This window comes from Xenopus laevis, chromosome 2S, assembly GCF_017654675.1.
Source record: "Xenopus laevis strain J_2021 chromosome 2S, Xenopus_laevis_v10.1, whole genome shotgun sequence".
NCBI lineage: Eukaryota > Metazoa > Chordata > Amphibia > Anura > Pipidae > Xenopus > Xenopus laevis.
Window position 1 is genome coordinate 130,664,395 of NC_054374.1, and position 27,542 is coordinate 130,691,936.

At 38.5% G+C, this 27,542-nt stretch overlaps 1 protein-coding gene across 2 annotated transcripts in view; it reads right to left on the reverse strand.

The window, feature by feature from the left end:
* Positions 1–416: 416 nt before the first annotated feature.
* myo1a.S (myosin IA S homeolog) overlaps positions 417–27,542 on the reverse strand; it is a 55,084-nt gene continuing 27,958 nt past the window's right edge. For both annotated transcript variants that reach the window (XM_018250054.2, XM_041584408.1), the window contains exons 9-29: positions 27,040–27,143; positions 26,627–26,774; positions 25,097–25,215; positions 24,246–24,332; positions 22,109–22,174; positions 21,678–21,782; positions 19,866–19,928; positions 19,335–19,535; positions 18,986–19,212; positions 17,499–17,699; positions 16,249–16,342; positions 15,650–15,799; positions 14,268–14,336; positions 9,717–9,803; positions 6,576–6,650; positions 5,663–5,797; positions 5,094–5,200; positions 4,480–4,612; positions 4,051–4,200; positions 2,775–2,902; positions 417–1,896 (exon numbers count right to left, since the gene is read on the reverse strand). In XM_018250054.2, the coding sequence (XP_018105543.1) occupies positions 1,776–1,896; positions 2,775–2,902; positions 4,051–4,200; positions 4,480–4,612; positions 5,094–5,200; positions 5,663–5,797; positions 6,576–6,650; positions 9,717–9,803; positions 14,268–14,336; positions 15,650–15,799; positions 16,249–16,342; positions 17,499–17,699; positions 18,986–19,212; positions 19,335–19,535; positions 19,866–19,928; positions 21,678–21,782; positions 22,109–22,174; positions 24,246–24,332; positions 25,097–25,215; positions 26,627–26,774; positions 27,040–27,143 (2,570 nt within the window). In that variant the 3' untranslated portion in view covers positions 417–1,775. The remainder of the gene's footprint in view (positions 1,897–2,774; positions 2,903–4,050; positions 4,201–4,479; positions 4,613–5,093; positions 5,201–5,662; positions 5,798–6,575; positions 6,651–9,716; positions 9,804–14,267; positions 14,337–15,649; positions 15,800–16,248; positions 16,343–17,498; positions 17,700–18,985; positions 19,213–19,334; positions 19,536–19,865; positions 19,929–21,677; positions 21,783–22,108; positions 22,175–24,245; positions 24,333–25,096; positions 25,216–26,626; positions 26,775–27,039; positions 27,144–27,542) is intronic.

The following is a 27,542-nucleotide window of genomic DNA, read 5'->3' on the forward strand; positions in this document are numbered from 1 at the left end:
TAGGATGGAATAGCCAATCAAAGCCCCGCAGTCACAAAGGCAAAGACAGGCTTCAGTTCCCTATCAGGTCCTGCTAGCTGCTGATTGGTTCCTATCCTACAGTGCAGTCAGCTCCCCTGCACAGCCAGAGAATTCAGCAGGCAGGAAATGGAACAGATGGACGAAACTAGTAGGGTTTTTGCAGAAATTTACAATAAAGTAACCACAAACACAACTTTGTTAAGCACATTCTTCCTTTATCTAAAAGAGTTTAATGCACAGGTACATTCTTGTTTTTTTACATAAAATGTCTGTTTAAGGTGTTAATGTGTTTATCAGTAAACCAATCCGAAAGGGTCTTTGGATTCGTAGGGGAGTATTTCCTCTTTCTTCACTCCCTTGTTCAGGTTTCCAAAACAAAGCAACACAAATAAGTATGCTTTTGAAATAAATTGTTTATTAATACCAGTTGACATACTGCTTAAGGCGGCACAGGTGAAAACCCCATAAAGAACAATCTTTACAATGAAGAATTGCTTGTCCTTATGTTACATATGATTTCTTTTTGTTATGAGATCAGAATATGGATGGCAGCTCTTAAACTATCCATTTCCAAAAGGGATAACGACATGTTGAAGAACAGCATGCCTGCGTTTTCTCTATCTTTACAGCAGTACAGGCAGGCAAGGTGTGTTGAATTCAAGCTAGCTAAGACAACACCCGCGCCTAGTAGCCTGACTTCCACCTTTATTAAAGGGTGCAGCAGTTGGAACACTGAGTAGCTCGCTTGCCACATATACATGTATCTAAAGAAAAAAATGCTTAAGGATACAGACATTATGACCTGAAACGTGTCATTATACCATAAATAATTTGCCTTTTTTTTAATCGGTGCTTTCGTTTAATTTTTACGAGTTATAAATAAATGTAAATATATTTAAAACATATTTGATGGCATGCCAAAGTTCCATCTCCTCATCACTTTGAACATTAGTCCTTAAACTGTATAGGATTCAATCAATCACAATTCTATTTATGCTATCATCCATCGTCTACTAATTGTGTCAATCTTATATTTATTTTCATTGGCATTACGTCCTGAGGAAGAAACAAAAAAAAAAGAAGAGAGCTTTGCCTAGCAGTATCTATGAATTTGCCTCTATGGAAATCTATGAACTGTCACCAGAATATGAGGTATGTATTTGAGGCCTTTCTACAAATATGAAATGGAATTTGAGAATTTCAAAAGGTTTTGGCATAATTAATCGATACTGAATGCATTTGAGGTAAAATCAATCCTTTATTAAAATACTTTATACTATACTATAATATAGCGGTGATTACTCAGGGAGAGCATCAAATAAACAGCACAATGTCGTTGCACAGAGTCATCCCTTGGAACTGTAATTACTGTATAAAAACAAAAAACGATTCTTTACAGCAAGGCCATTTATGTAAAATGGAACTATACAATAGCTTGGGCTCTTGGGAGAGAGAAAATAGTCCTCAGACCATGTACTTTTTCTGATTATTGAAAGGTGCCAATATGCACAGAAAAGGGAAGGAGCCTTTGGAAATTCAATTCAATAAAAAAAAGGACGAGACTACGACATAAGACTAGATATCTCCTAACGCTGCTGCAGAAATGATTCCTTTGTGGCTTGCAGGGGAGATGTAGATCATGGTAAGGTTTGGAAACTCTTCTCTGATTATGAAGAATATCTTTCCTTAAGGTTGCACATTGAAAGAAATTAGGTTCAAGCAGGTTTTAAAGCCCCTTCATACTCTCATCATCACTATACAAAGACTTCCACTGTTTGGCTGCCTTTCTTCTTGTACACGGGACCCTTGCCATTCTGAGCACTTGCTTCAATGAACTTCAGAGCTATTGGGTCCTTTTTGAACTTCACCGAAAATCTTAAAAGGCAAGGAGAAAGTGATTCATATACATTATTATATAGTCTTTATAATAATATCATTTCAACAATCACAAATGAGAATGCAAGTGAACCAGAAATGTGCAATCCTGACATGTTTACACGTATGTACGGAACAGTGCAAATGCACAGAAAATTGCAAGCCCGTAAAATTGTCATTTAATACAAACTGGTTAGTTGGATTATAATTGAAATGTAACAATTAATTCTATAATATTGTTTAGCTGCACATTATTCCATAAGCAATAAATACAAAACATAAAATAGAAGTTTTCAGCCAATAGTATTCCTTGCCTGGCTCTATTTATAAGCAATCAGAATCAAGGCAATTGTCTTTTTCCCATACACAGACCATTCAGGAGAGGTACTTTTGCAGGCCCAGAACAGCCAGAAGGCATTTAAGGTTAGACTTGGGGGAGACAATACATATTTTCTCAACTAGATTCTCCTGGAAACTGAGCTTGACGGTCAATTAAGCTATTAGGTGAACATTAGTTTTCTACTCAAGATATTCTTGGTATTATGGTTGAACGGGTGATCCAGTGAATGTAATACAGTAATAAAGGTATGGGACCTGTTATCCAGAATGCTCGGGACCTGGGGTTTTCCCGGATAAGGGATCTTTCTGTAATTTGGATCTTCATACCTTAAGTCTACTAGAAAATCATGTAAATATTAAATAAACCCAATAGACTGCTTTTGCTTCCATTAAGGATTAATTATATTTTAGTTGGGATCAAGTACAAGCTACTGTTTTATTATTACAGAGAAAAAGGGAATGATCATCAAAATCTTCTTATTATGACCCAAGGGGGCCCTGAACAAAGAGGCTACAGTGGTAGCTTTAGGAATACTTACTCATCACTGATCTGAACATTTAGTTTGTTTTTTGTTATTTCCAGTACAGATTGGTACAGCTTGGCCAGAATTTCAATCGTATTTACGCTGGACAGTAGGAAGTCTCCTTTTAATCCTGCAGTAGCTGTCTGTGAAATTAATACATTAATAATGTTATCTACAGTATGTTCTGTGGAAAATAGATACATCGTAAAAGACAGTTCGGCAATACATATAAGACAAAGTTACTGACATGGAAACTAATGTGAAGGCCATTTGTTTTTATTTTAATGGGATGCAGCCATACCAAATGAGGTTGCAATGAATAAACCCTCCAGCAGTAAACTATATAGCTGCCAGTTTTGCCAATCCATAAAGCTAGAAACGGTGCATTTTACTTACATTCACTCACAATGTGGTCATAGACCTCAAGACCTAGTGCCCCCTGTAACTTTGGTCCCCCAATCGGCATTGTTGGGTCACATTTCCATATGATGTCACAAGGGTGACACAGTGAAATGTGGTTAGTGATTGGTCCATGATTTATCAGTGCACACTGGACAAACCTGACCCAAGTCAATAGCTAACATGTTATGTTTACTATATCAAAAACTAGGGATGCACTGAATCTAGGATTCAGTTTGGGATTCAGCCAGAATTCTGCATTTTTCAGCAAGATTCAGAATTAGCCGAATCCTTGTGCCTGGTCGAACTGAGCCAATACCCTAATTTAAATATGTAAATTAGGGCTGGGAAGGGAAATCAGTAATTTTTACCCTATGCACAGGGTCAAACTGGGGGGCTCGAGGCCCACCAGGGCTGCTGTCGCAGGGCCCCCTTCTGGGTCCCCTTGCCTCCGGTTCCCCCCGCCGAGCTGCCCCTCCCCCGCACACGTGCGTGCACACTGTTTATTTTCTGCAACCTGCGAAAGGAAGAGTAGTACAGCAAGCAGGGACTGGGCCGGTGGGGCCCACAAGAGCCAGAGACCCACCAGGCTTTTTCCCGGTGGCCCGCTGGGCCAGTCCGACCCTGCCTATGCAAATTAGGATTCAGATTTGGTTTGGTATACAGCCAAATCTTTCACAAAGGATTTGGGGATTCAGTCGAATCCCAAATAGTGGAGAATCCCAAGGAGATAAAGCTGGCAGCCTGAAGTTAAATAGAAACTGCATTGGATTAATGCATGAGCAAAGAGTTGAAAATGGTGGACACAAGGACAATACTGTAACCTATATTCAGCATGGCTGAACAAGCAAAGGAAACTGAAGACTTGATAAAAGAAACAAATTTACAGTACCGGAGTGAACTGGATTACAAAAATTCCATCGTTGAACTTGCTGACGGAAACACTAGCGATCTCGTCCAACTTGGCTAGTGATTGTACTTGGCCTTTTGTATTTGCAAGGCCTAAATGAGAATTTGTCAATAATAACAGCATAGGCGATCCCTAAAAGAGCAAAAGAGATTGTTAAGAAATGTGGGAACATTACATTTCATGCTGTAAGTGGGAGTTTCATTTCAGCCCCATAGCTAACCAAAGATAGAGAGAGAACCAAGTGCACATAGAAGTTCTCTTCTGTACATTCATATTCACAGAAAGGGCATAACACTATGATGATCTACTGTTCAACAGAGCTGAGGATACATTGAGTGGATCATATCCCACGTGAGACACTGTCCTGTTCTATAGAGATGATGCCTTAATGATGAGGAAGAAATAGCTTACCTTGCCATTCGTTTTGGCGATTCTTTGAATGTTGGCAGCAACAAGCAATGTCCCAGAAACACCACTGACAGCCTTTTGTAATTTGGGGTTTTTCTGGATACCAACATAATCTCCCTGGAATGGTTTGGCAACGCTAAAAAAACCATTACAGTTTAATTACAATTATTCTCTTAATGGAAAATTATATCATTAAAATGTTGAAACATTCACAATATGCCTTCCTTGCTTTTATAGACATTCATGATTTCTTGGACAGACATAATATCAAAAGCTATTGTGATACTAAAATCTACTGTACATTTAGTATAGATATTGGTATGTGCAGTTTATGTGAGTGTATGGAGGGGTAGTTGTGAGTGTGTGTTTTTGTGCGCTGGGTTTCATGTTGAGGGGTTGAACTTGATGGACTTTGGTCTTTTTTCAACCCAACTTAACTATGTAACTATGTATAGGTCATATAAATACTAACAGAGTTGTGAATGGTTAATATTTGATGGTTTCCTGAGCCTATGTGCACATTTTTACTGCAAACAAGTACTTAGTAAACCTATTGAACCTCCCACTCTAGAAGCACATCATGGTTAGTAGGAACCAAGCCATGGCAGAACACTGACCTTGCAGGGTAACATTTCTTTTTGCCATTAAATAGCTCACTGGCACATAGTTTGTCCTGTAGAATAGTTTTCCTCTGGGGTGTTAGATTATCTCTGTATTTCTTACACTGTGGAAGAAAAAAGGGAGGGTATGGCAAAAGTGTCATTTGATTTGCAGGCACAGTTGACTATGCAGCATGTACATAAAAAGGGGGTTGGGGGGCTCTAAGGTTTTAACAAAAAACACACTCAGACAGGGTCAATCATTTCCTACACTGAGAAGTGCTTTTATGCTTCCCTAAATATGAACCAAAATGAGTCAGGGATAAATTAACCTAGAGCTATCGAGCAGAAAACTCCTGTCATTGCTATGCTTCCTACAAGCAATATGATAGTGTTCCATTAAAGCGGATTACTGTAATGATGATTTACTGCTATTGACCATTTCTGTAGTTTTTGTTATTTTACCCGTATGCCAGTGGTCTAATTCCCCAGAATAAAGGAAAAAGTATAACATATGAAATGAAAGAGATAGAAAGTGATGCGTGTAGATAAGGATAGAAGAGCAAGGCAGAGGCATTTCTTCTAACCTTCCAGTGGTGGAATATCCTCATGAGTTGTTGGTTGAGAGGTGCCATAAACTTGTACTTTGGAGGAGCCCATGTCTTGTTTGTTGGGGACATTGATGGCAGATTATTTTTCAGGCCAAGAAAATACCTTTGCAGCTGGTTTAAAGAAGGTGAGAGAAAAAGCGATTCAGAATAAAATCAAAACACAGACAGGTAAGTACCTCTTAGTCACTTTCATAATATATTGTATTAAATAGTGATGGGAGAATTTGCGCCGTTTCGCCGAAAAATTCGTGAATTTCGTGCGAAATTCGCGAAACGGCGAAAAATTTGCGAAACGGCGCTGGCGTCTCGTTTTTGACGCCGGCGCCCGTTTTTTACACCGGCGTCCGTTTTTGACGCCGGCGTCCGGTTTTTTTCGGAAAATTTTTTTTTGACGCCGGCGAATTTTTGCCGTGAATTTTCGCGGGCGTTTTACGAATTTATTCGCTGGCGGCGAATCGCGCAAATTCGCTGCAAATTCGCGCCTGGCGAATAAATTCGCCCATCACTAGTATTAAAGTATTCAAAAATCCTGCACTGATATAACCAGTGAGATCTTGTGGTTTGAGTGCATTGCTTTGTAGCTAGTGGCTTCTGCATACAGAATTAAAGGAAAAAAACCTTCACAACTTCGTTACATCATGTCATGTGGGCATGAAACTCATATTGAAAACGGAGATGCTGATTGTTTTTTTATACAACTTTCAATAAATAAAGTTTGTGACCCCTGTGGACTCCTTAAGTGCATGGCTGTACCCCTTTTTCCTACTGCTGTCTTTTTAACCCATAGACAAATCAGTGGATATTAGTTCGCTATTCCAGTGTTTCTATAATCATTATCATTCACATTTTCCTATCTATACATTAATAAGAAAAAAGAAAAAAGCCTTACAATTCTTAGGTAGATAAAGTTAGCCAGCTTCTTTGATGCCGTGGACTTAAACCGTCTTCGGAATTCTTTTCGCACCTGTAATTTTAATGATTGGATTGAATTGCTTGCATTATTATAAAACTCAGCTCAAGGCAAGACATACCTAGACTTCTATAAGAAGACTTTACCTGGTATTACCTTATAAATAATATAGTGAATAAAGTACCCCCATTGTAAAATATAAGGATAGTATAAGTCATCGAGGAGTTGCATGACCATATAAAAGCATGAGGCCTTCGACCGAATACTTTTATACAGGTCATGGAATTTAGAGGTAACTTCTAATATCCTCATATTTCCCAACAAGGGGTACTTTATTTATTATAATACACAAGTTTTAGGGAGTCATGTGACTAAAATGACATCATTAAGCTCTGTTTATAACTGATAACATCAATTAGAGCCATTTAGAAGGATATAATTTACAGGATAGTCATGGCTTTTGTCTATTATACCAATATAGCGGTCATTCTAATACTAGACAGTGCCCAGACAATAGTATAATGAGGTGCTCTTCTTCTAAAGAGTCAGACAAATCTACTCAAATCAAATCTGCCTTGACAGCACAGTATAAAACCTAGAACTGTGTCTTAAGGACAAATTTAAACATGATAATGAAGAGGAGTGTGTCACACATTAATTAACCACCCAGATTCTATTTGTAGGAAAGGTCATTTGTGCATTGGGAGCCACCATAGATTCTCTCATATCCCATTGCCAAAGGAATCACTACTCTAGGGCAACAGACTACCTTCCCCTTCCAAATACAGAAACTGGGCACTCGATAGTCTCCAGGGATGCGCATAACACAGCCTGCATTTTAATCCTTGAATTCACACTTTATTAAAGGGTTTTCAGCGGAGGAGAGAAAACCAACCGTGCTCCCTGGAGAAACAGATCTACAGAGATGCTTTTAGGGAAATATAGGAAGATTTTATAAGAGAAAAACACAGAGAATGTTTGCCTAGCACTTCTAATAAAAACATTAAAATATATAGTAGAAGCAGATTCACTGTATTTCGACAAACGAATTACTGTAATGATTGGAAAGTAGAACATTACCATGATATGTGCTATAATGGCGGTAGATATGGGGGGAACAGAAATCACTACATTTCAGAATAATAGAGCTGTAATCACACAGACCGTACACCGGAGGATAGCTGACATATTCTTTGTGTATATAGACAAATATGAAGGTTAGTTACAATTATGTTACAGAGAAGGAATCAGTAAGAAGCTGCAGTAATGTGTATGTGATGGGGATAATAGCCATGAGCCAAATATAATACTGAAAGAATGGCTTGAGAAACAGACGGTTGGGACTTGGGAGGCATTACTGACTGTAACAAAAAATGGATTTATTGACATAATAAGCAGTATTTTTTTTGACAGATTCGGTATGATGCAGCCCTCTTCTATTTCTGTGAGATAGAGGGTCGGCACGTCACAGAGCGACTGATGCGACAGAGCTGTGCGTCATCTACATGGAGGCGGTAATTGAATTCAAAAGATGTGATGAGATCAGCAAGGGGAAGCGTGAATGAGAGGAACATGAAACATTAGTTAACAAGCACCCATAGTAGGAGAAAGTGGCAATGAAGTTAGTAAAGGTAGTGTAAGATTCAGGAGAAACAAGTAAATACCTGTACGTATTATGTACTGTATATTATATAATTCAGTCAAGCATTGGACTGTTTCAATAAAGAATAAAGCGCTAATTTCACACAAACACAATGCTTGGTGTAAAAAGATGGCCGTTTTTTTTTACCCACAGTGCAGCATTCATTCCCAAATTTGCAGTGTAATGGGGTTATTCATGATTTTTTGTGTAATAATAGTATTTTTTTTGGCATTAACATATGTGCAAATTGCGTTATATCTGTCACAGAGATGTTCCTGTTGCCGGGAATGGTGCTTGTGTGAGATCCACTAGTGTTATCAGTTGCGTGTAAGTGCAAAATGCAGATGGAGGTCTGGTAGTAACACCTACTCATGGCAGGTATTTATCACAGAGATACCTTGCATCCAGGTGCCCTGCATTTTTTCAATAAAGTGCATCCCACCAACGAATGTAAGGTGCAAGTGTACATGAGGATATACATCATTTGCATGTTGCCTTTGCATTGCCCGGAACTTTTATGTTTACATTTCTGTGAGTGCAGTATATGTACTGTATATAAGATGGAGTCATTTGCAAAAGAAAAATCTGCTTCTCCTATATATTCAATTTGAGGGTAGTTTTTTTTTTTAATGGCAAGAGGGCAGGGCCTCAAATAATTTCAATTATACTAGAAATATCCTAAAATTTATTTAAAAACTTGCATGATTTTATAAAAGATTATTCATTAACCTTTACATTCCAGAATTCAATCAATCCCTTTATCTAAAGCGGTGGAATCCTCATTTCAGTTTGACATTTTTCCCTCCCCCCCACACTATAACCCTTTAAATGCTGGAACACTTTGATTACGCCATGTGTTATCAGTACATATATGGTGCAGAACAGATTCCATTACAAAATGGTAACAAAATCTACTGTGCTGGCACAAGAATACTGTAGTTAAACAGCACTGAAGATTTTGAGATATATGGCACTATGGGGTAAATTTATCAAAGAGTAAAGTTCCGCCACTAGAGTGAAATTCTATGGGATTTTGAAAGGCATATTTATCAATGGGTGAAAGTGAAAGTTCACCCTTTGATAAATACGCCTATAAAAATCCCATAGAAATGAATGGAGAGTGGAGTAATTTCACTCTAGTGGCGGAACTTCACTTTTAACTTCACTCTTTGATAAATATACCCCTATAAGGGATAATTGTTTATAATCATAAGGATCCTACACAGGGGACAAATCTGTATTATTTTACTTATAGCATCATACTCCCATGATTCTACTGCTTCTACTAGGGAGCAGCTGCTTTGCATAAACATATAAAATCTTCTGTGACTTTCTGAACCCTTTCGAAATATTTTATCTTAGGGGCCCATAATAGGCCACACAAAGTAGAACCCCCCCCCCCCTATACCTCTGCTACTCCCCCCATCTCTACTTTCAGAAATCAGAAATACCAAAACATGCTGAGCAGGCAAATTTACCTTGTACCCCCTCCAATATGCACATATTGTTGAGGATGCTGTCTCCTTACGTTTTTCCAGCTTGAACTTACGCAGCAGTACACGTGCCTGGTAGAAAATGAATGACAGTGAAATCTTTTCCTTTTAATATGGTAGCTATATATATATTTTGAGTTTTTATATATTGGAGTCGGGAATTGTAAAATGTGATCACCACACAGTGGTGCACCATTATTAACCACGATTGGTTACCTGTAGTTAGGAGACAACATCCTTTGAAAAGTCTGTCCCTAAAGGAGCATATTACTTTTGTTGGAATAACTATAGCTAAACTAACGGAGTCTTTGACTGGAGGTTTTTGGACACAAAGCACGTGCATAGTGTTTGTACATCAGTGTCACTAAGTATTTGAAGAGTCTAAGGGGCAGATTTACTAAAGAACGCAGTGGCTAATGCGTTAGTGTTGCCACCGGCAGGGACATCGGCAATTCACTAACGGGTGCAGGCGCCAATTTGCTAGTGAATGGGCCCGTCACTAGTGTTCATTCGCACTCTATCACCAGACGTATTTTTGCTCCGGCAAACGGGCGGTTTTACTGAACGTTACCTATTTTGCCAGAGTTGACTTTGCCACCTCAGACCAGACGAAGTGCTAAAAAGAAGCTAGATCTTCCTCAATCTTCTGTCACTTACATCATATCCTGTGTGCCAAAAATGCATTAAAGTTCCAAAAATGCTGGTGACTTTTCCTTTTTTTAAAGTGGACCTGTCACCCAGACACAAAAATCTGTATAATAAAAGTCCTTTTCAAATTAAACATGAAATCCAATTTCTATTTTTTATTAAAACATTCATAACTGTTGTAAGCTCATTTAAAAATCTCAGCTGTCAATCAAATATTGTCTGCCCCTCCTCTATGCCATGGGTATAGAGGCAGGGGCAGACAATTACTTTCACTTTCCATTCAGCACTTCCTAGATGTCACTGCTCTCCACACATTCCCCCGTTCTCTTTACCATTTAATTGTGTAGCCAGGGCATGGGGATAGACATCAGGTCCCCCATTCTGGTGCACAAACAAGATTCTGAGATAATGCAAGGCTTTCCTTAAAAACAGTGTCCACAAAATGGCTGCTGCCTGCTTGCTATCATTTTGAATTCCCAGACTGAAGGAAACAAGATTCAAATCATTTAAACAGTGTAATTAAAGTTCATTTTGCTTGACTAATGTGATAAAATAGGATTCTGAATAATTTTTTTGGGTGATGGGTCCCCTTTAAGAGGGATTGGCTGCAAAAGTCCTGACTTACTTTTTTGGGTAACTGGTTTTCTCCAAAAATTTTATAACATATGGAACATTAATTTTACATTGGGCTCATTTGTAGGGCATTACATTAACTCTCTTGTCTTTATTAAGGTTCCCTGGACATGTGTAATATAAGCCGGTAACTTAAACCATTTGCAGCAACATTTATAATAAAGAAGTCCATACAACTTTAAATTTCCCGCCCTATGCAAATTGACCTAAGCGCAAGATCACTAGTGAAGTTTCGCTGGGCACAAATGAATGCTAATGCATCTTTGCTATGAAATGCTCGCACAGCCGAAGCAACGATTAGCGAAAAGTCGCCAGTGTTCCACGTCCGGGACGAAACTTTGCATCTTAGTGAATTAGCATATTCGTAGTAGCGCATTTGCGCCTAGGGAAGACGTGCGATGGGTGCGAAGCTGACGCTGGCGAAAATTCGCCCGTTAGTGAATCTGCCCCAAAGCCCCAAACCACCAAAATGGTGTGGCTTAAACATTGTGGTAAGTATAGATCCTGAGTTAGAGTTCATCAGGGGGTACCTGCTGAATACCCACAAAGTGGTTAGGCTTTGGGCAGAAAGTTCTCTGATAACCTTTTTGTACCCACCTGGGTACCTGGCTAAGAGCAAATCCGGTTTTGTGGCCCCCCAGGTCAAAAAATAACTTTTAGGGCAGTTTGGGTAGCGGGTGTAGGTAGGTAGGAGATCATAATTAGTGGCGGGTGTGGGTTGGGTTGCTGATCAGCAGGTCTAGGTCAGTCACAGTTCTGTCTGACTGGACTTGCACAGGACTTTGGGTACATTTGATCAAATATTTGAGTGGCATAGATACAGATGATGAGACATGTTCCAAGGCTAAACATGTGTTGGAGAAACATGGGGGATCTCTGGAGCAGCCTTTCAGCTTATTGATAAGCCAAGAGAAAATGAAAGGAAAGGGGACAAATAAGAATTGGTTTTGCCTTTAGAAGCACATTGACATGTACTGTAGGCTGAGGGGTATATAGGGTGAAGGAGGTTTGAATAAAGAAGAGTTATTATTATTTTTCATATATTTGTTCGTGTTTTCTATACTGTGATGTTTTACCTATTATTCTTATGTATCTGAATGGAGGCAAATGTGAAGGGGTAATGTTAATGCCCTATATGGATATATGCAAGGTTGGACTGGGCTGGTGGGACACCAGGAAAAAACCAGGCCCTTGTGGGCCCCACTGGCCCAGACCAGCTATTAGCGCTGCTCCCTGAACGCCCTCCCTCCCTGGCCCCCCGGTTGCCGCCGCAAGCAGGAAAAAAAGGTAGGCGCAGGGGGGGCCAGAGGGGGGTTGCAGCGGGGGTTGGGCTACTGAGGTGTCTTCTCCACTGGGGTGGGGGCCCAAAGCAGCAGCCCCAGTCAGATCCTGGATATATGGTAATTATGCATAAACTTAAGAAACAGTTAACACTTTTGCATGAGCTGAGTGGTTTTCCAGGCAGGCCTTTCCACTTGATACAACTAGTATGGCACAACTCCCTGCATTGGGTGCAGCACAGCACCGTGGACATAATCAGTTTACTCTCAAACAACAAAACTGTCTGAGAACAAATAACTATAATATTCTCCTTACATTGCCTTCTAAGGGGAACTATTATCACAATAAATAATTTTCTGTGAGTCTGCAAGTAAAATGGAGAAATGCTGTAAAAATAAGTATGTTCCATTTTGAAAAAGTTAAATACCTGACAACTGCTTTGTAAGAACAGTATAATTTTCATACAGTCGTGAACAATCCTTTGTACACTCATGCTTTATGACTCAGATTTAGATATGCTTAGAATATGAGTCATGAAAGTCATGAAAAATACCAGTGCCACTCTAAAAGATGCAGGGATTCTGTTATACTCTATGACAAGAAAAAGCCTTTATAAATTAAGCATAAAGGCATAAAGTTAATTAAAATAGGATAAAGTGCTTAAAAACATGAAAAACCACCTGCATCTGACATTAGCCTAAAGGACTACTCATTAGCTGTAGTACCCTAAATGATTTCATGGATCAATCACAACTGAAAGAACAGTTGTGCTCCCACAATCTTCCCTGCAGTCAGTTGTGAGTTAAGCCCCTTTCATTAAAGGTATATGTGTCAAAATCCACTCCTTGTACTTCAATATAGTTGCGCTCAGTGGTGTCGTTCCTGCCCTCCGTGCCACATAGACTGTGGCTACTGCTACACCTATTGACGCAGGGAAACCTGGAACTACCACCACCGCTTTACCAGGCAGTAGCTCCAGGATTCATTTGCACCCAGCGTTAATAGGTGTACCACTTGCATTGAAATTATGCCAGGTTTATGCACTATTGTGTCAGACGCAATGCCACCTTGTGACCACAGCAATGCTGGAATTGTGAGAAAAAACACTGCATTGTGGGGGAAAAATTTGATATTTTGCGCTCCAAATAGCACTTTGCTCAATGCATTTGCGAATATAAACGATGCCTCAGTGGCGTAACTACCGGAGGAGCAGGGGGTGCAATTGGGCCACGGGGGGCAGTCACGCGCCCCACTGAATCGGCTGCATCGCCGCACGGAAGAGGGTGGGGGCGGGGCCCAGCCGCATGGCCCGCACCAGGGCCCGCCCCCACCTAGTTCCGTCTCTGCGATGCCTTAAAACTGCTTAGAATTTGTAAGAAGGATGTCAAATATTAAAGGACCAAAAAGAACTATGTCCTATCAGCTCGGGGGCATGATGTGAGGGCATGGCCAAGCAAACAACGCTATATATTGTAAACTTTCCATAGCAAGAACTCCATCATTTTCCTAATAGCCTGTACAGAGAAATACCACAAATTTAAGACAGTAATCCCCTTGTACTAATCACAATTCATAAAGACAATGTAATTGCATAGTTGCCTGTTATAATAATATACAGGGTTGGACTGGGGGGCCCGGGGCCCATTGGGGCCGCTTCCTCCTTCCTGCTTCCACCGCACGTGTGCGCATGTTTTTTTTGCCGCGACCGTGCAGTCGCAGCAGGAAGAGATAAGGGTAAAAACAGAAAAAGGGTGCGGATCTGGCCGACGGGCACCAAAAGAGACGGGGGCCCACCAAGTTTTTTCCCAGTGTCCCACCAGCCCAGTCCGAATGTGATAATATATAGCTCACAAAGACAGTACCATTCTGTAATAGCTTGTGGATACACATTTTCTTATTTTCTTTGCATTCTTATTTTTTATTATTGATATCCTTTATTTATGTAGTGATTTTCAAAGCATTAAGCACACTTACCTTCCAGCCACGAACATAGGATTGGAGTAATAATGCAGAGAATTTAATATTCTGATATTGTTTCTTTTGCTGTGAGGAACACAAGAAGAGACGCAGAGGTAGGATTATAACACACTCTTTACTGTCACAGGTTAGTAAGTGAACTTCTGAATACAGAAGTCTATTTAGTTATAACAATTTGTTTGTATGTCTGTTTTTGCCTCTCTTATCCATGCACCAGATCCATTACCATTGCTAATACAGGTATATCTGTTTCCTCTGTTTCTATCTGTGTCCTAGAATAGTCAGTATAAATGGAGTGTAAATCCAATTGTCATCAGCCATTTTAGCAATTGTTAAGTAAAAGAAGAGCTGAGTAGTTAATTAAGAGCCAGAGGGAAGCTGTCTATACCATCAACATTTCAAGACTGAAAGCTAAAGGGGAGATGTGAAAAAAATAAATAGGAAAATAATATGAAATAAGAAACAATAATATGAGCTTCAGCCCAAGAAAAAATCTAAATATAATCAATTAAAAATGATGTACTGATTCTGAAATAAATAAAGGTACTCTTCCCTATCCCTCACTCTCAGCAATCTGTCTCTCTTCATGCAGCTTTGTGTTGGAGTCTGTTATTCTGAAAGACAGTGGGGCTCATTTATCAACACTGGGCACATTTGTCCATGGGCAGTTACTCATATCAACCAATCACTGCAAGTAGAGCAATGAATGCAGTAATTTGATTGGTTGCCACGGGTTACTGCCCATGAGCAAATTTGCCCAGTGTTGATAAATGACCCCCAGTTAGCTCTAATACATTGCCTAGGCAATGGAAGCATAGGCTTAGAGCATTGATCTCTTTAATATCACCGTTCACTTCTGACTTGTGTATATACAGACAGGGCTTGGTGAATAATCATGTCATACTGCAATGACTAAATTGACAACTAGATAAGCCCAATTTTAGGGTCATGCAAGAAAATCTTTGTGTGTGTGCTTTATTAAAGGAGAACTAAACCCCCCAATAATTACAAAACCCTACCCACTACCCTACATAGCCCCCCTCCCTGCTTCCCCCCACGCATAGGTGATTACCCCTGAAAGTGCCCATCATTACTCATGTATAGGTGCATAGTAAGCACACCGGAGCTTATGGGCGCCATCTTCTGGCTCTTCGATATTCTTTGGGTCCTCTTCCTTCCCTTGGCAATTTCTGACACTTTTGGTGCATGCGCAGTAGCTACGAACCAGAAGACTGTTAAACTGCACATGTGCCAATACTGCGTTCCGTTTCCGAAGAATACAGAAGAGCCGGAAGATGGCGCCCATTATTGGGGTGGTTATTTCTCCTTTAAAACCAGTGTCTAGCTAGACCCATTGTTTCAGATACAAAAATACTTACAGCGTGCCCCCTGTAAAAGGCAGAGATAATAATCTGGCTCTTGCGCATGAGCAGGAAATGACTGCGGCATCTCCATCCACGGAAAACTGTCTGTATTGCAGTCGCCAACTCATTCAACCGACGCCTGCGCCTTTCCTCCAAATCAAACAGCTGGAGAGAAACAAATCAATAAAACCCAAGTCGTATACTTGATTGAAGCAATAAAGAGCCATCTGGACTTTTATTTATTAATAATTGTAATGCTTTGCACATGTTTAATATGACTTTCAAGCAAATATTAACGCCAGTGCTAATTTTCACGCCCTGTATATACACTTTAGAATGCCCATGTCTAACCTGCAGGTTTTAATGAGCAATTATTTACAAAGTAACATTCAGAAACCATAAAAAAAAAATAATGAATGAAATCCATATAGTGATATAGAAATCAAGCACACAATCCCTGAGTTAATCTGTAAACGCTACATAAAGAATACATATGGTCATTATAAAGGTAAGAATTTCCATATTGCTAAATGCATCAATCAGGACATGAAATCTCATTAAGCATAAGTACTTGGTATGGATAAGTGCCAATGTTTTTCACAGAATGGACTTACTGTGCTTGGAGTTCTGATAAATATTTTGGTATGTCCAAGCGCTGCTTCTTCTGAAGGAATACCCAACTCTGCCATTATTGTTGCCACTCCATCCCTGGAACACAACAATGAATAATAATAATATATATATATACACACGCACACATACATACATACATATAGTATGTGTGTATTGAGGGAGTAATAAACTTACTAATATACCACCTATTGAAAAATATATATATAGTTAAAAATTATATTTCTGTATGTTTGGTTATTATTATTAGATTAGGGGGTACCCAACTATGCCATTATTGCTGCTTCTCCATCCCTGGAACAAAACAATGAATAACAACAAGAATAATAATAACCAAACAATCAGCTATATAATTTGCAACTGTTTTTATATATAGTTGTAGGAAATAGTGTACCTATTGTAAAATATAACATATATGGATATTTAAAGCCACTCTGACCATATAAAGGCACAAGGTCTGGACTCCAAGGGGCACATTTACTAAGCTCGAGTGAAGGATTCGAATTAAAAAAACTTTGAATTTCGATGTATTTTTTTGGGTTCTTCGACCATCAAATAGGCTTCTACGACCTTTGACTTCGACTACGATTCGAACAATTCGAACTAAAAATCGTTCGACTATTCGACCATTCGATAGTGGAAGTACTGTCTCTTTAAAAAAAACTTATACTACATACTTCGGCAGTTTAAACCTACCGAGGTACAATGTTAGCCAATGGGGACCTTCCCCATCACTTTTCTAACCTTTTTTTGATCGTCAAAAAATCCTTCGATCGCTTAAAATTGTTCGAAACGTTCGATTCGAAGGATTTTATCGTTCGATCGAACGATTTTTAGTTTGAACGATCGATCGTAGCATTTGCACTAAATCCTTCGAATTCGATATTCGAAGTATTTAAATTCGATTTTAACCCTCGATATTCGACCCTTAGTAAATGTGCCCCCAAGTGTTTATACACTGGTCATGGAACACTGAGGTGAATTTGAATATCCTTATAGTTGACAGAAGGGGTGCATTATTTGTAACGATTCAATTGTTTCTGTGGTTCGTGTGGCACATATAACATCAATAAGCACCAATGATTTCATCAATAAGTACCTTTAACAAGGAAATATTTCATAAGAGATTTATGAGGGGGGGGGGTTAAATATCATATAGATATAATCCTCACTATCCCCAAGAGACATTGTAAACACTGGCTGCTAACAAGAAACTCTGCTTGTTTCTTCATACCGTGCTTCTCCTGCCCATCGTGGCCAAGTCTGTCTGGAAACCAACTTATAGCGTTCCAGGAAAGGCTTATACAACTGTCTGTAAGCAAATCCAGCCCGGCGGACTTTCACATTCTCCAGCAGTCCCAGGTAAAGGATCTGAGTTTTCACAAGGACATCATCAAAGAGGGATGGCTTCTTTGAACTATTGGGCTTTAGGCATCTGTTAACAAAAGATACATGAATGAGTTGCATTTTATATATTTATAAATGCAAGGCAGGTATTTTGTTACTGTTTATTTTACAGTTAGCACTGCTGAATTTTTAACCCTGTGTGATTGGCTAAAGCTCTTGCCCACAGGGACACTTTGAACTTGCCTCGCTTCATGTCCTCAAACAAAATGTGCCATATCACAGATTAAAGAGTAACCTAGCCAATTCTCTGGTGCCAGTAAGGCCCCTGACCACTGTTGCTGTTAAGTTTATTACACAAGAACTTTCCCATCGCACCTTCATGTTTTTCAAGAAATAGGAAGATCTTGCATAAGCCACTGGCCCTCATAAACTAGGTGACATGCAGTATGGAACAGTATTGTTTTTTAAATCCATCTCTGATATTTAATATGTTTTAATGTGCTGGGAGCTGTAGTTGAGGAAAGTTTGAGTGGCGCAAACGAGTGTAACTCCCTGTGTATGGCCACCTTTAGGGTCCAATCCCTCTTGCTTCATTTTTTACTATTTACATATTTCATTTTGGATTCATTTTACTCTGATGCAATACTCGTTTCCATCTCTGTTTTAGCTTATCCAATAGCTTTTTTACATTATTTATTGGCCTCCTTGTATCTTAATAAACCTTTCAGCTATCCCTGATAACTTGAAAGCCTTAAAGGGGACCAGTCACCCAAAAAAAAAATATTTCAAATCCTATTTTATCATGTTAGTCAAGCAAAATGAACTTTAATTACACTGTATAAATTATTTGAATCTTGTTTCCTTTAGTCTGGGACTCATATTTATAGCAAGCAGGCAGGAGCCATTTTGTGGACACTGTTATTAAGGCAAGCCTTGTATCATCTCAGAATCTTGTTTGTGCACCAGAATGGGGGACCCAATGTCCATCCCCATGCACTGGCTACACAATTAAATGGTTAAGAGAACTGGGGAATGTAGGGAGAGCAGTGACATGTAGGAAGTGCTGAATGGAAAGTGAAAGTAATTGCTTGCCCCGCCTCTATGTCTAGGTATAGAGGAGGGGCAGGCAACATTTGATTGACAGCTGATATTTTTAAATGAGTTTACAACAGCTATGAATGCTTTAATAAAAAAAAAGAAATTGGATTTCATATTTAATTTGAAAAGGACTTTTATCATACAGATTTTTATGTCTGGGTGACGGGTCCACTTTAAAAGTATGTATTTTCTTACCAACTTCAAAACCAGCACCGCAAAGGTAAAGGTTTGAGTGTAGATTTGCTTTGGATATACAAATGTATTTTAAAAAGTCACCTGATATAGTTGGGGTTTTTGGCGTATAGGTTTTTCATGAGAGTTGATACAGAGTTTTTGAACTGGAAGCCGACAGTAGGAGGACGTTTCAGTGAGGAGTTCTTTGGATCACCTTCTGGGAAAAGGGTTTTTAGGAGTTGATGTTTGGCACTCCACATGGCTTGGGAAAGGTCTCTGAAGAGAAGGTCATTATTCTTGTCCAAAAACCCATCAGTGTTGTATGTTACCTACAAAGAGAAAGGATGGTGCTTTGTAAACAGAGTGCACCTCCAATCATATCTACAAAATAAACCATTGATCTGGTGGGCTGTACCAAATAGTCAGTAACTTATTCATCAGTGCCACTTACCTGGCCAGCATAATGCTCAATGCGGAAGCAATTATCAGGCAATGATAGATCTGCAATACGCTTATCATTCTGAGTGGCCTTACTCTGGAAATGCTTGTGATTTTTGAAATTTAAACTAAGCTTGGCAAGGAAAGTGGCATCAGACACCTTGCCTGGGCGCAGACACTCCTCATCCAGCACTGCTAAGATTCCGTTTGTGCTCTAATGGAACAGAAAACAAAAATATTGCATCAGCTACTAAAAAGATTGAAATTAAAAAAAATATTATAATATTATATTCATAATAACTTCATAATATTTTTCATAATAACCGCAATGAGAAAAACTGCTCAATTCTTTATCACAGCAAACATCCAGTCTCCAGTGTTTGACAAAGTACTGGGAGTTGCTACAATAATTGTGGTGCTCTATAATCTGAATTGGTCTCCTCATCATTTTAGTTCTGTATTACCGATATGTAAGAAATAAAATCGCCCTGTGCGTGTTGTAACTGCAGAATATACAATGAAAAAAGACTAAAAATTGACTTACATTTTCAATGAGGCTACAGATGACTTCATTGTCAGTGTAGGCAATTTGTTTCCATTTAATACCCTGTAAAAATGAATAGAATCCAATGATTTCAATGTGGAACAAACATCAACCTTGGTCATTCCAGTTGTTTATGAAATATAAATACCATTATCCTAAGGCAGTTGGCTTATCATTCTGGGACATTCAGCAACAGTGTTTTTTCATATTTTCTTTGCTTTTTGAGTCAGTGCTCCATTCTAAAAACACGGAGCAGCTGCCAGTATGTGGCACATTTTAATAATAGACAGTTTTGCCACATTCCGAGATGCAGTAGTCTTTATGATTGTTTAAGATTGTTTAACCACTCTCTGGGATAATAAGTCTGATATAGCAACATTGACCTTCAAGGCCACTATAATACATAGCTAAATATTTGTGTAATATAAATACATGGATATTATGTTCATTACTTAGCCTTAGTGTCTCTGGACACTCCCCATTCATTTTGAAATAAATGGCACAAAGTACTTAATATTTAGGGCGGAGAAACACACTCAGATTTGGGGGGGGTGGCACTCAGAGAGCTTCGTTTTCAGAAGTCGCCTCACGAGGAAACTTCAGGTGACTTCGCTCTGAGTGCCATCCCGCCGGTGATTTACATTGTAGCTGGTAGAAAGTAGGGATGCACCGAATCCACTTTTTTGGATTCGGCCGAACCCCCAAATCCTTCATGAAAGATTCGGGCGAATACTGAACTGAATCCTAATTTGCATATGCAAATTAGGGGTGGGAAGGGGAAAACAGTTTTTACGTCTTTGTTTTGTGACAAAAAGTCACGTGATTTCCCTCCCGCCCCTAATTTGCATATGCAAAATAGGATTTGGATTCGGTTCGGCCAGGCAGAAGGATTCGGCCGAATCCGAATCCTCCTGAAAAAGCCCGAATCCCAAACCGAATCCTGGATTCGAGGCATCCCTTGTAGGAAGGCATTTCGGGGAGATTAGTCGCCCCCGAAGAAGAGGAGATTTGTCACCAGGCGAATCTGAGCATGTGTCTCTGCCCTTATAAGTAAGTACTCACAAGAACATCTGTGTTGTCTTTGGGCGTGCTTTTATTTTATTAGTTTAAGTGGAAAAAGTGGCCCTATCATCAGCCCAGTTGAATATCAACAAAGCAACTTCCCATAATATTACCCTAAGTCCTTGTCCCATGGCTCTCTACGAGCTGCAGGATAACAACTGTCTACAGACACTTACATCGAAAGCTAAATGAATTGTTCATGTTTAGAAAGGTGGGCCTGGTTTCAGAATCGGGGGGAAATTTGAGACACTTGCATAATCACAAAGTCTTTTTATGAAGATTGCTTGATGCTGTCATTAAAGGTTATCATGGATTCCTTGCAATGCAAATGCATGTAGGGGACGCTGTCATCTTGCAAATATTTATAGTATGGTTGCAGAGAACCGGTGATTAGGCTCTTTATCACATTTTTTCATATGAATAAAGGTTTTCTTGCAGTTTTCTCTCTTTATAATCACGTGAGAGTTAGTACTTGACTCTTTCTTACAATGTTATACTGTGTATTTGTCAGAATACACTGAAAATTCAGATATTATAGACATGCTACCTGGCCACATTGCCATCTATTGTACATACTTACGGTAACAACGATCATAATCTACCATTTAAATCATAATTTGACTGAATGAAGAGAAAAGCTCAACCCAGCCTCCAATGTAGATTCAAAATGTATGTTCAGAAAGTCATAATAATTCAGTTAAAAGGATCCAAGTCAAAAAAGTGGTTTTAACGAGAGAGAAACATCATTACCTCTCTTGTATATTCTTCCTGCTCTTCCTTCAGTGTCATTTGAATGAAAATCTGCTGCAATTTCTCATTACAGTAATTAATTATGAACTGCTCAAAGCTGTTGACCTGGCAGAAAAACAATGGAGTTGTAAAATGTAGGGCATAGTTATACAGAAACATACTAAGCAACATCAAATTAACTGTATTTCTAAAGCTAAGTCAATGGTTTGCTTACTTTTAGTCTGTATTATTATGATGATCATTGTTTATCTCCCTCTGGAGTTTTTGGTTGCTATTAATATTTCAATATGGTTGCTTCTAAAAACTTTCCTACTGCTAATACTGAGCTTGTATTTAAATGATTCATACCATATTTGCCTTGACTAAACAATGGCTTTGTTTCAGAGACAGAAAGAATAAAGATCCCAGCATGGAAGGTGTCCTGTACTTACCTCCAAAATCTCAAAGCCATAAATATCTAGCACACCCATGACCTTTTTCCCTTGGAACTCTGAAACCTGAAAAAGATCAACAACATCATTAAAATTTGTTTTACTCAATTGTTTAGGGCAATGGAGTAACTAGATGTTACTGGGCCCTACAGCAAATTAATTGTAGGGCCCAACATATGCAGAGATTGCCTTGTTTTACCAATATATGTTGAAATTGCTCATTATTTGGGTCTCATGGGGCCCCTATACCTCCTAGGCCCCCCTGCAGCTGCAGGGTCTGCTTCCTCTGTAGTTACGCCCCTGGATCAGGGTTTAACTACCTAGATTGCATGAGCACTAATCATAAAAGGGTTCAAAATCAGTAAAAAATCCATGTTTTTAAGACTTTAAAGTAGGGCAGTATTGGCAGTCATTGGCTGTGGGGATCATTTGAAAGGTATGTAAAATGTAATGTCCATATTGATTAAATATTTTACATAAAAAAAGTTATAGACTTGATTGGTCCTATTTAATGTCATCTCATCGTTTGTCTGTAGGCTTAATACAGGGCTGATTTGGTACAATGCAACTTGCTATGCATAGTATTGGATTGCTACTGCGAACGCAGAATAGAAGTGCAGCATCACAAAGGGGTCAAAACTGCGTGCATGTTCTTTATAGCACTTAAAAAAAAAACCTTTTCAAAGCAACAGGGTTTCTCATGGTTTGTTTTAAAACCAACCACTTTTGCTGCAATTTGCTTGAATTTTGGCAAAAATACTTTTTTTTTAAATATAGTATAGTAATAAAATATACAAATATATAAATATATAAAATATATATGACCTTATACATACAGTATAAACATTTTATACATTATTGGTGGGAATGTAATATGTTTCGTTAGCACAAACACATTTGCGAATGTTAGCTCCATTTTTGACTGATTAAAGACTTCAAGGATTTCCTCGCAAAGTTTGCAAATTGCTTTTGCGAACGTTCGCAGTGTGTGCAATAAGATTTCTCAATCGCAAACCGTCTTTTGCTGCAAAATATTTAACAAAACTCCAGCACAGCTGTTAAAGGTTCACAATGCGCAATTAAGATTCGCAATGCAATAAAAGCCAAACAAAGAATATTACATTGTGACAGGCGAATTTTTATTTGCAAAGTTTGCAAATTTTATTACATTTCCACCTATTTGCTATATGTTTAGACTGTATTGTGTAATATATGTTATAAAAATATGAAAAATAAGTGAAATACAAATATACAGAATGAATTTGGCTTTGCAGCCCTAATAACAATTATCCATAACAATTTACTTTGCGGCATTAATAACAATTATCCATTTTTACTATAACCAGAGAAACAGGGTAGTTATTTATTTGTAAAGCAAATAAGTTCAGTTATTGTCAGATATTTTCAGATATAATATACAATGATGGTACTGACAAACTGAACAGGTTACAAAAACAGATATGAACGAACATTTTGAAATTAATGATAATGTGAAATGTTGAGATGCAAATACCATGTACTGACACTTGATCCCCTTAATTTGCCGATGCAAAGAATATAATATATATATATATATATATATATATATATATATATATATATATATTTGTGCATATGGAGATCGAAACTATTGATACTGCACCCAGGCATTTGTAACTACTTATCGAGAGTGCTGGCTTCTTGGAGGACTATATATATATAATAATATATATATATATATATATATATATATATATATATATATATATATATAATGATTCAGAATGGACCCGCACTCCAGTTTCTTCAAAATGTGCAAAAAACTTTTATTGTTACAACATTAGTGGTGCATATATATTAGGGATGCACCAAATACACTATTTTGGATTCGGCCGAACCCCTAAATCCTTCGTGAAAGATTTGTCCGAATACCGAACAGAATCCGAATCCTAATTTTCATATGCAAATTAGGGGTGGGAAGGTAAAACATTTTTTACTTCCTTGTTTTATGACAAAAAGTCATGCGATTTCCCTCCCAGCCCCTAATTTGCATATGCAGTTTGGCAGTGTAGAAGGATTCGGACCGAATCCTGATGATAAAGGCCGAATCCTGGACGAATCCCAAACCAAATACTGGAGTAAAAGTAAAATCACTCACTTTTATGCTTTCATTGATCCTCTGAACAAGCCAACTGAAAAGCCGATCATAGAGATTCTTAGCAAGGGCATCGCGGGCATAGACTCCCTGAAACACATAATGTACCATTCTTTAGTGTATACTGAAAATAAGATGGATTCTGTTCACTGACATATTTCATGTAATTTGTATTTTGTTATGTATTATAACATTTCAAAGTACTATATAACATCAAAAATGGACATGAAAGATAGATGATAAATAGATGGTGTGTAGGGTGAGAAGGGGACACCCAGAAATACCCCTGCACATCTTGACTATTAGTAACAGTTGTATTATTCTTTCAGGAGTGAGAACAGACAAAATAACACCACTACTCCCAATTTTGTAATTATCCATCTGTGGCCATTGTTCCCAAAATGTGAGGCTCACCCCCTTGGGGGGGCCTGAAAATTTGGCAGGGAGACGAGCTTGAAGAGCAGTTATAATAATATTTATAGAAATGTTTATTTGTGTTCCAAGAATTTCATGTACCAGACATCTTTTAATGAGTTTAAGGTAAAACCCTGATCAAATTCTGGCCCTCAAAAGGGGTTTGCACCAAAAATCTCAGAGCACCAATGATCTATGGTGACTGATATGTTGTTAGTTATGTTTCATAGAGACAGGTAAGGTAATTATTCTTAAATCAATAACTTGTATGAGATGCATGGGAACTGGGTTCAACAACAGCTTCTGAATCACAAGTCATGAATCATCTTGTGACTAGTACTTATAAAATACATTGGCTTTTGTGATGGCCTTTCAGAATTACTTGATAATAATTCATCATTCTTTTGTGTATTCTAAACCATTAACAGATGACTCCATACCTGGGATTGATTCAGCGTAGTCACGACCTTCTCCTGTTTGGCTTCTACAGTGCGTACACTGAATGCATTCTCCAGCATGGAAGAGTCCAGGCCAATCAGAGAGCCTATCTCCTTTATACCTAATGAATTGCAACATGGAACATATTAATCTGGCTGACGAAATTCAAGTTTGGGAACTGCATTTTATAAATAAATTCTACTAGCCTGTCACGTTCTTTTTGTAAAAGGAAAATGCTGCAGTTATTTCTATTCATTCGTTTGAAACTGACAATCTGATTTCAATTATAATGAATTCAACTATTCAATATTATACATATTTATCTTCAGAGCCAAAGAGCCAATAAAAAGCATTCTTATAATCAGATTTTTAGAAGTCAGCATTCAGAAATGGTGACTGGACTCTGGCACAGGGAAACCTCAGTTCTGTTCTTTGCGGTGACTTCTGTTTTAACTTCTCATAGACATGTTACACTCATGAATCATAGGCAACACATTTAATTTCCCTGCTCCTTGAGATTTGATTTCTGTTACTGGCTCATTACCACTTAACAGTATAAAGCTCCTTCAGGCTACTTTCTCTATCCATAACAGAGATGCAAGTCTATAAAGGAAGGTGTCAGAATTATCTGACTGGAGCCAACAGGCACACAAAAAATATGAACTTCTAGAAAAATTGTTTAGTATAAATTTCATTCACCCTTTAATACAGGGGATATATAAATATATATTAGAATTCAAAATAAACTCACACCATATCAGGAAGCTCACATTGGCTTACAATCTTTGCAGAAAGTAGTTAAAAGCTCCATTTTTCATTATAACGGCTAAAAAAACTTTCTTTGAGCAACTTTCTCAAAAGGCTGAATGACGTGTGAATATTCATAAATGATTAGTGATGGGCGGATTTGGGGCGTTTTGCTTCGCCAAAATTTTTTCGAAAAAAAAATTTGCGAAAACGGCACAGAGTCTCGTTTGTGACACTGGTGTCCGTTTTTGACGCCAGCGTCCGTTTTTTGGACGCTGGTGACCGTTTTTTGAATGCTGGCGCGCATTTGCGGCAAATAAATTTGCGAAAATCGTCAGCGTCCGTGTTTTTTGGATGCTGGTGCATTTTCGCCGGTGTCCAAAAAAATGGATGCTGGTGAATTTTCGCTTTGGTTTCGCAAATTTATTCGCCAGTGGCGAATCACGGCAATCCGCCGCGAATTTTCACCTGCAGCATAAATTCGCCCATCACTATGCGGCATAAATTCGCCCATCACTATAAATGATACACCTACAGTCTCTCCCATGAAAAGATCAAACCAGAATCCGTTCTCTGCCTCTAATGATGCCTGTTCAGTAACATGACTGTGTACTACATAGAACCAATTGTTACCTCTTAAACAAGTTACTGAGTGATTAGCTATTATTTATTACAGATCTCATGTCTCCCATAGCGTAAATTAAAAAAGAAGCTACCAATCCATTTCTAATAACTGCACCTGCTCTGGATACATTTTCTTTAAAAAGTTAATGGAATGGACTCACTCTTTGCATCTGAAATGTAGCAGGAGGCCATTCCATTGGCTTGAAATTGTCCCTTTATCTCCACGTTTCCTAACTTCAGTATCACAGCAACAATTTCAAAAATAGAGGTGACCTCATCATTGGAAAGTCCAATAATCTCCATAGCGTTCTGTCAGAGAAAGTGCAGAGAATGTTTTGTTATCACTTAGTGTCATGTTGTTATGTACTTTCACAAATATGGCAAATATTGTTGGTGTAGGGGGTGATATCATTTGTAATGAAAGAAGTTATGCTTCAAAACCAGAAAGTTCGCTCAGGGAAAAATTAGCATTTTATCTTAAAGAGATTCCTCTTATTATAGCCCATACATTTCTATTCTGGACCAAAATGAAAAAGTTAGGAGCTGAAAATGTCATTACGTCTCACATATATACCTTAACAATCTGAAAGTTTTCATTATCTCCCATTCCATTTAGGCTGGCGGGATCGTTATTCAAGTAGATGTACTTGCTGCAGTCGGGGATCAGCTTTAGTTTTCCTAAAAGACAATTTATACTGTGACATAATATTTGGACATTTAGTAAATTGCTATTAATGTGACATGTCCCCAGTAGATATCACTTAGAATTCTACCTATTGTAATTGTTTCTGCTGATAATGTTTAGGAGAGGCTTAGGTTGAGCATCCCCTAATATGTCAGCGGACCTTCCTTAGGAAGGAACAGAGTAGAAAGTGCTTCATTTCTATCCTGTTGGAATAGTGCGAACCCTGTAGCTGTGGCTCCCTGAGCAAGCTGAAGTTCTGTATTTCATTAATGGTTCTTTTATTAAGCATACACTGCAAACTGCTTCTAAAGAGTTTAGTGTTGGAAAGATATTCTTGGAAAGATATGTAACACAATGAAGCTGATTGGCCAACCAATCAGATGTTTGCTTCC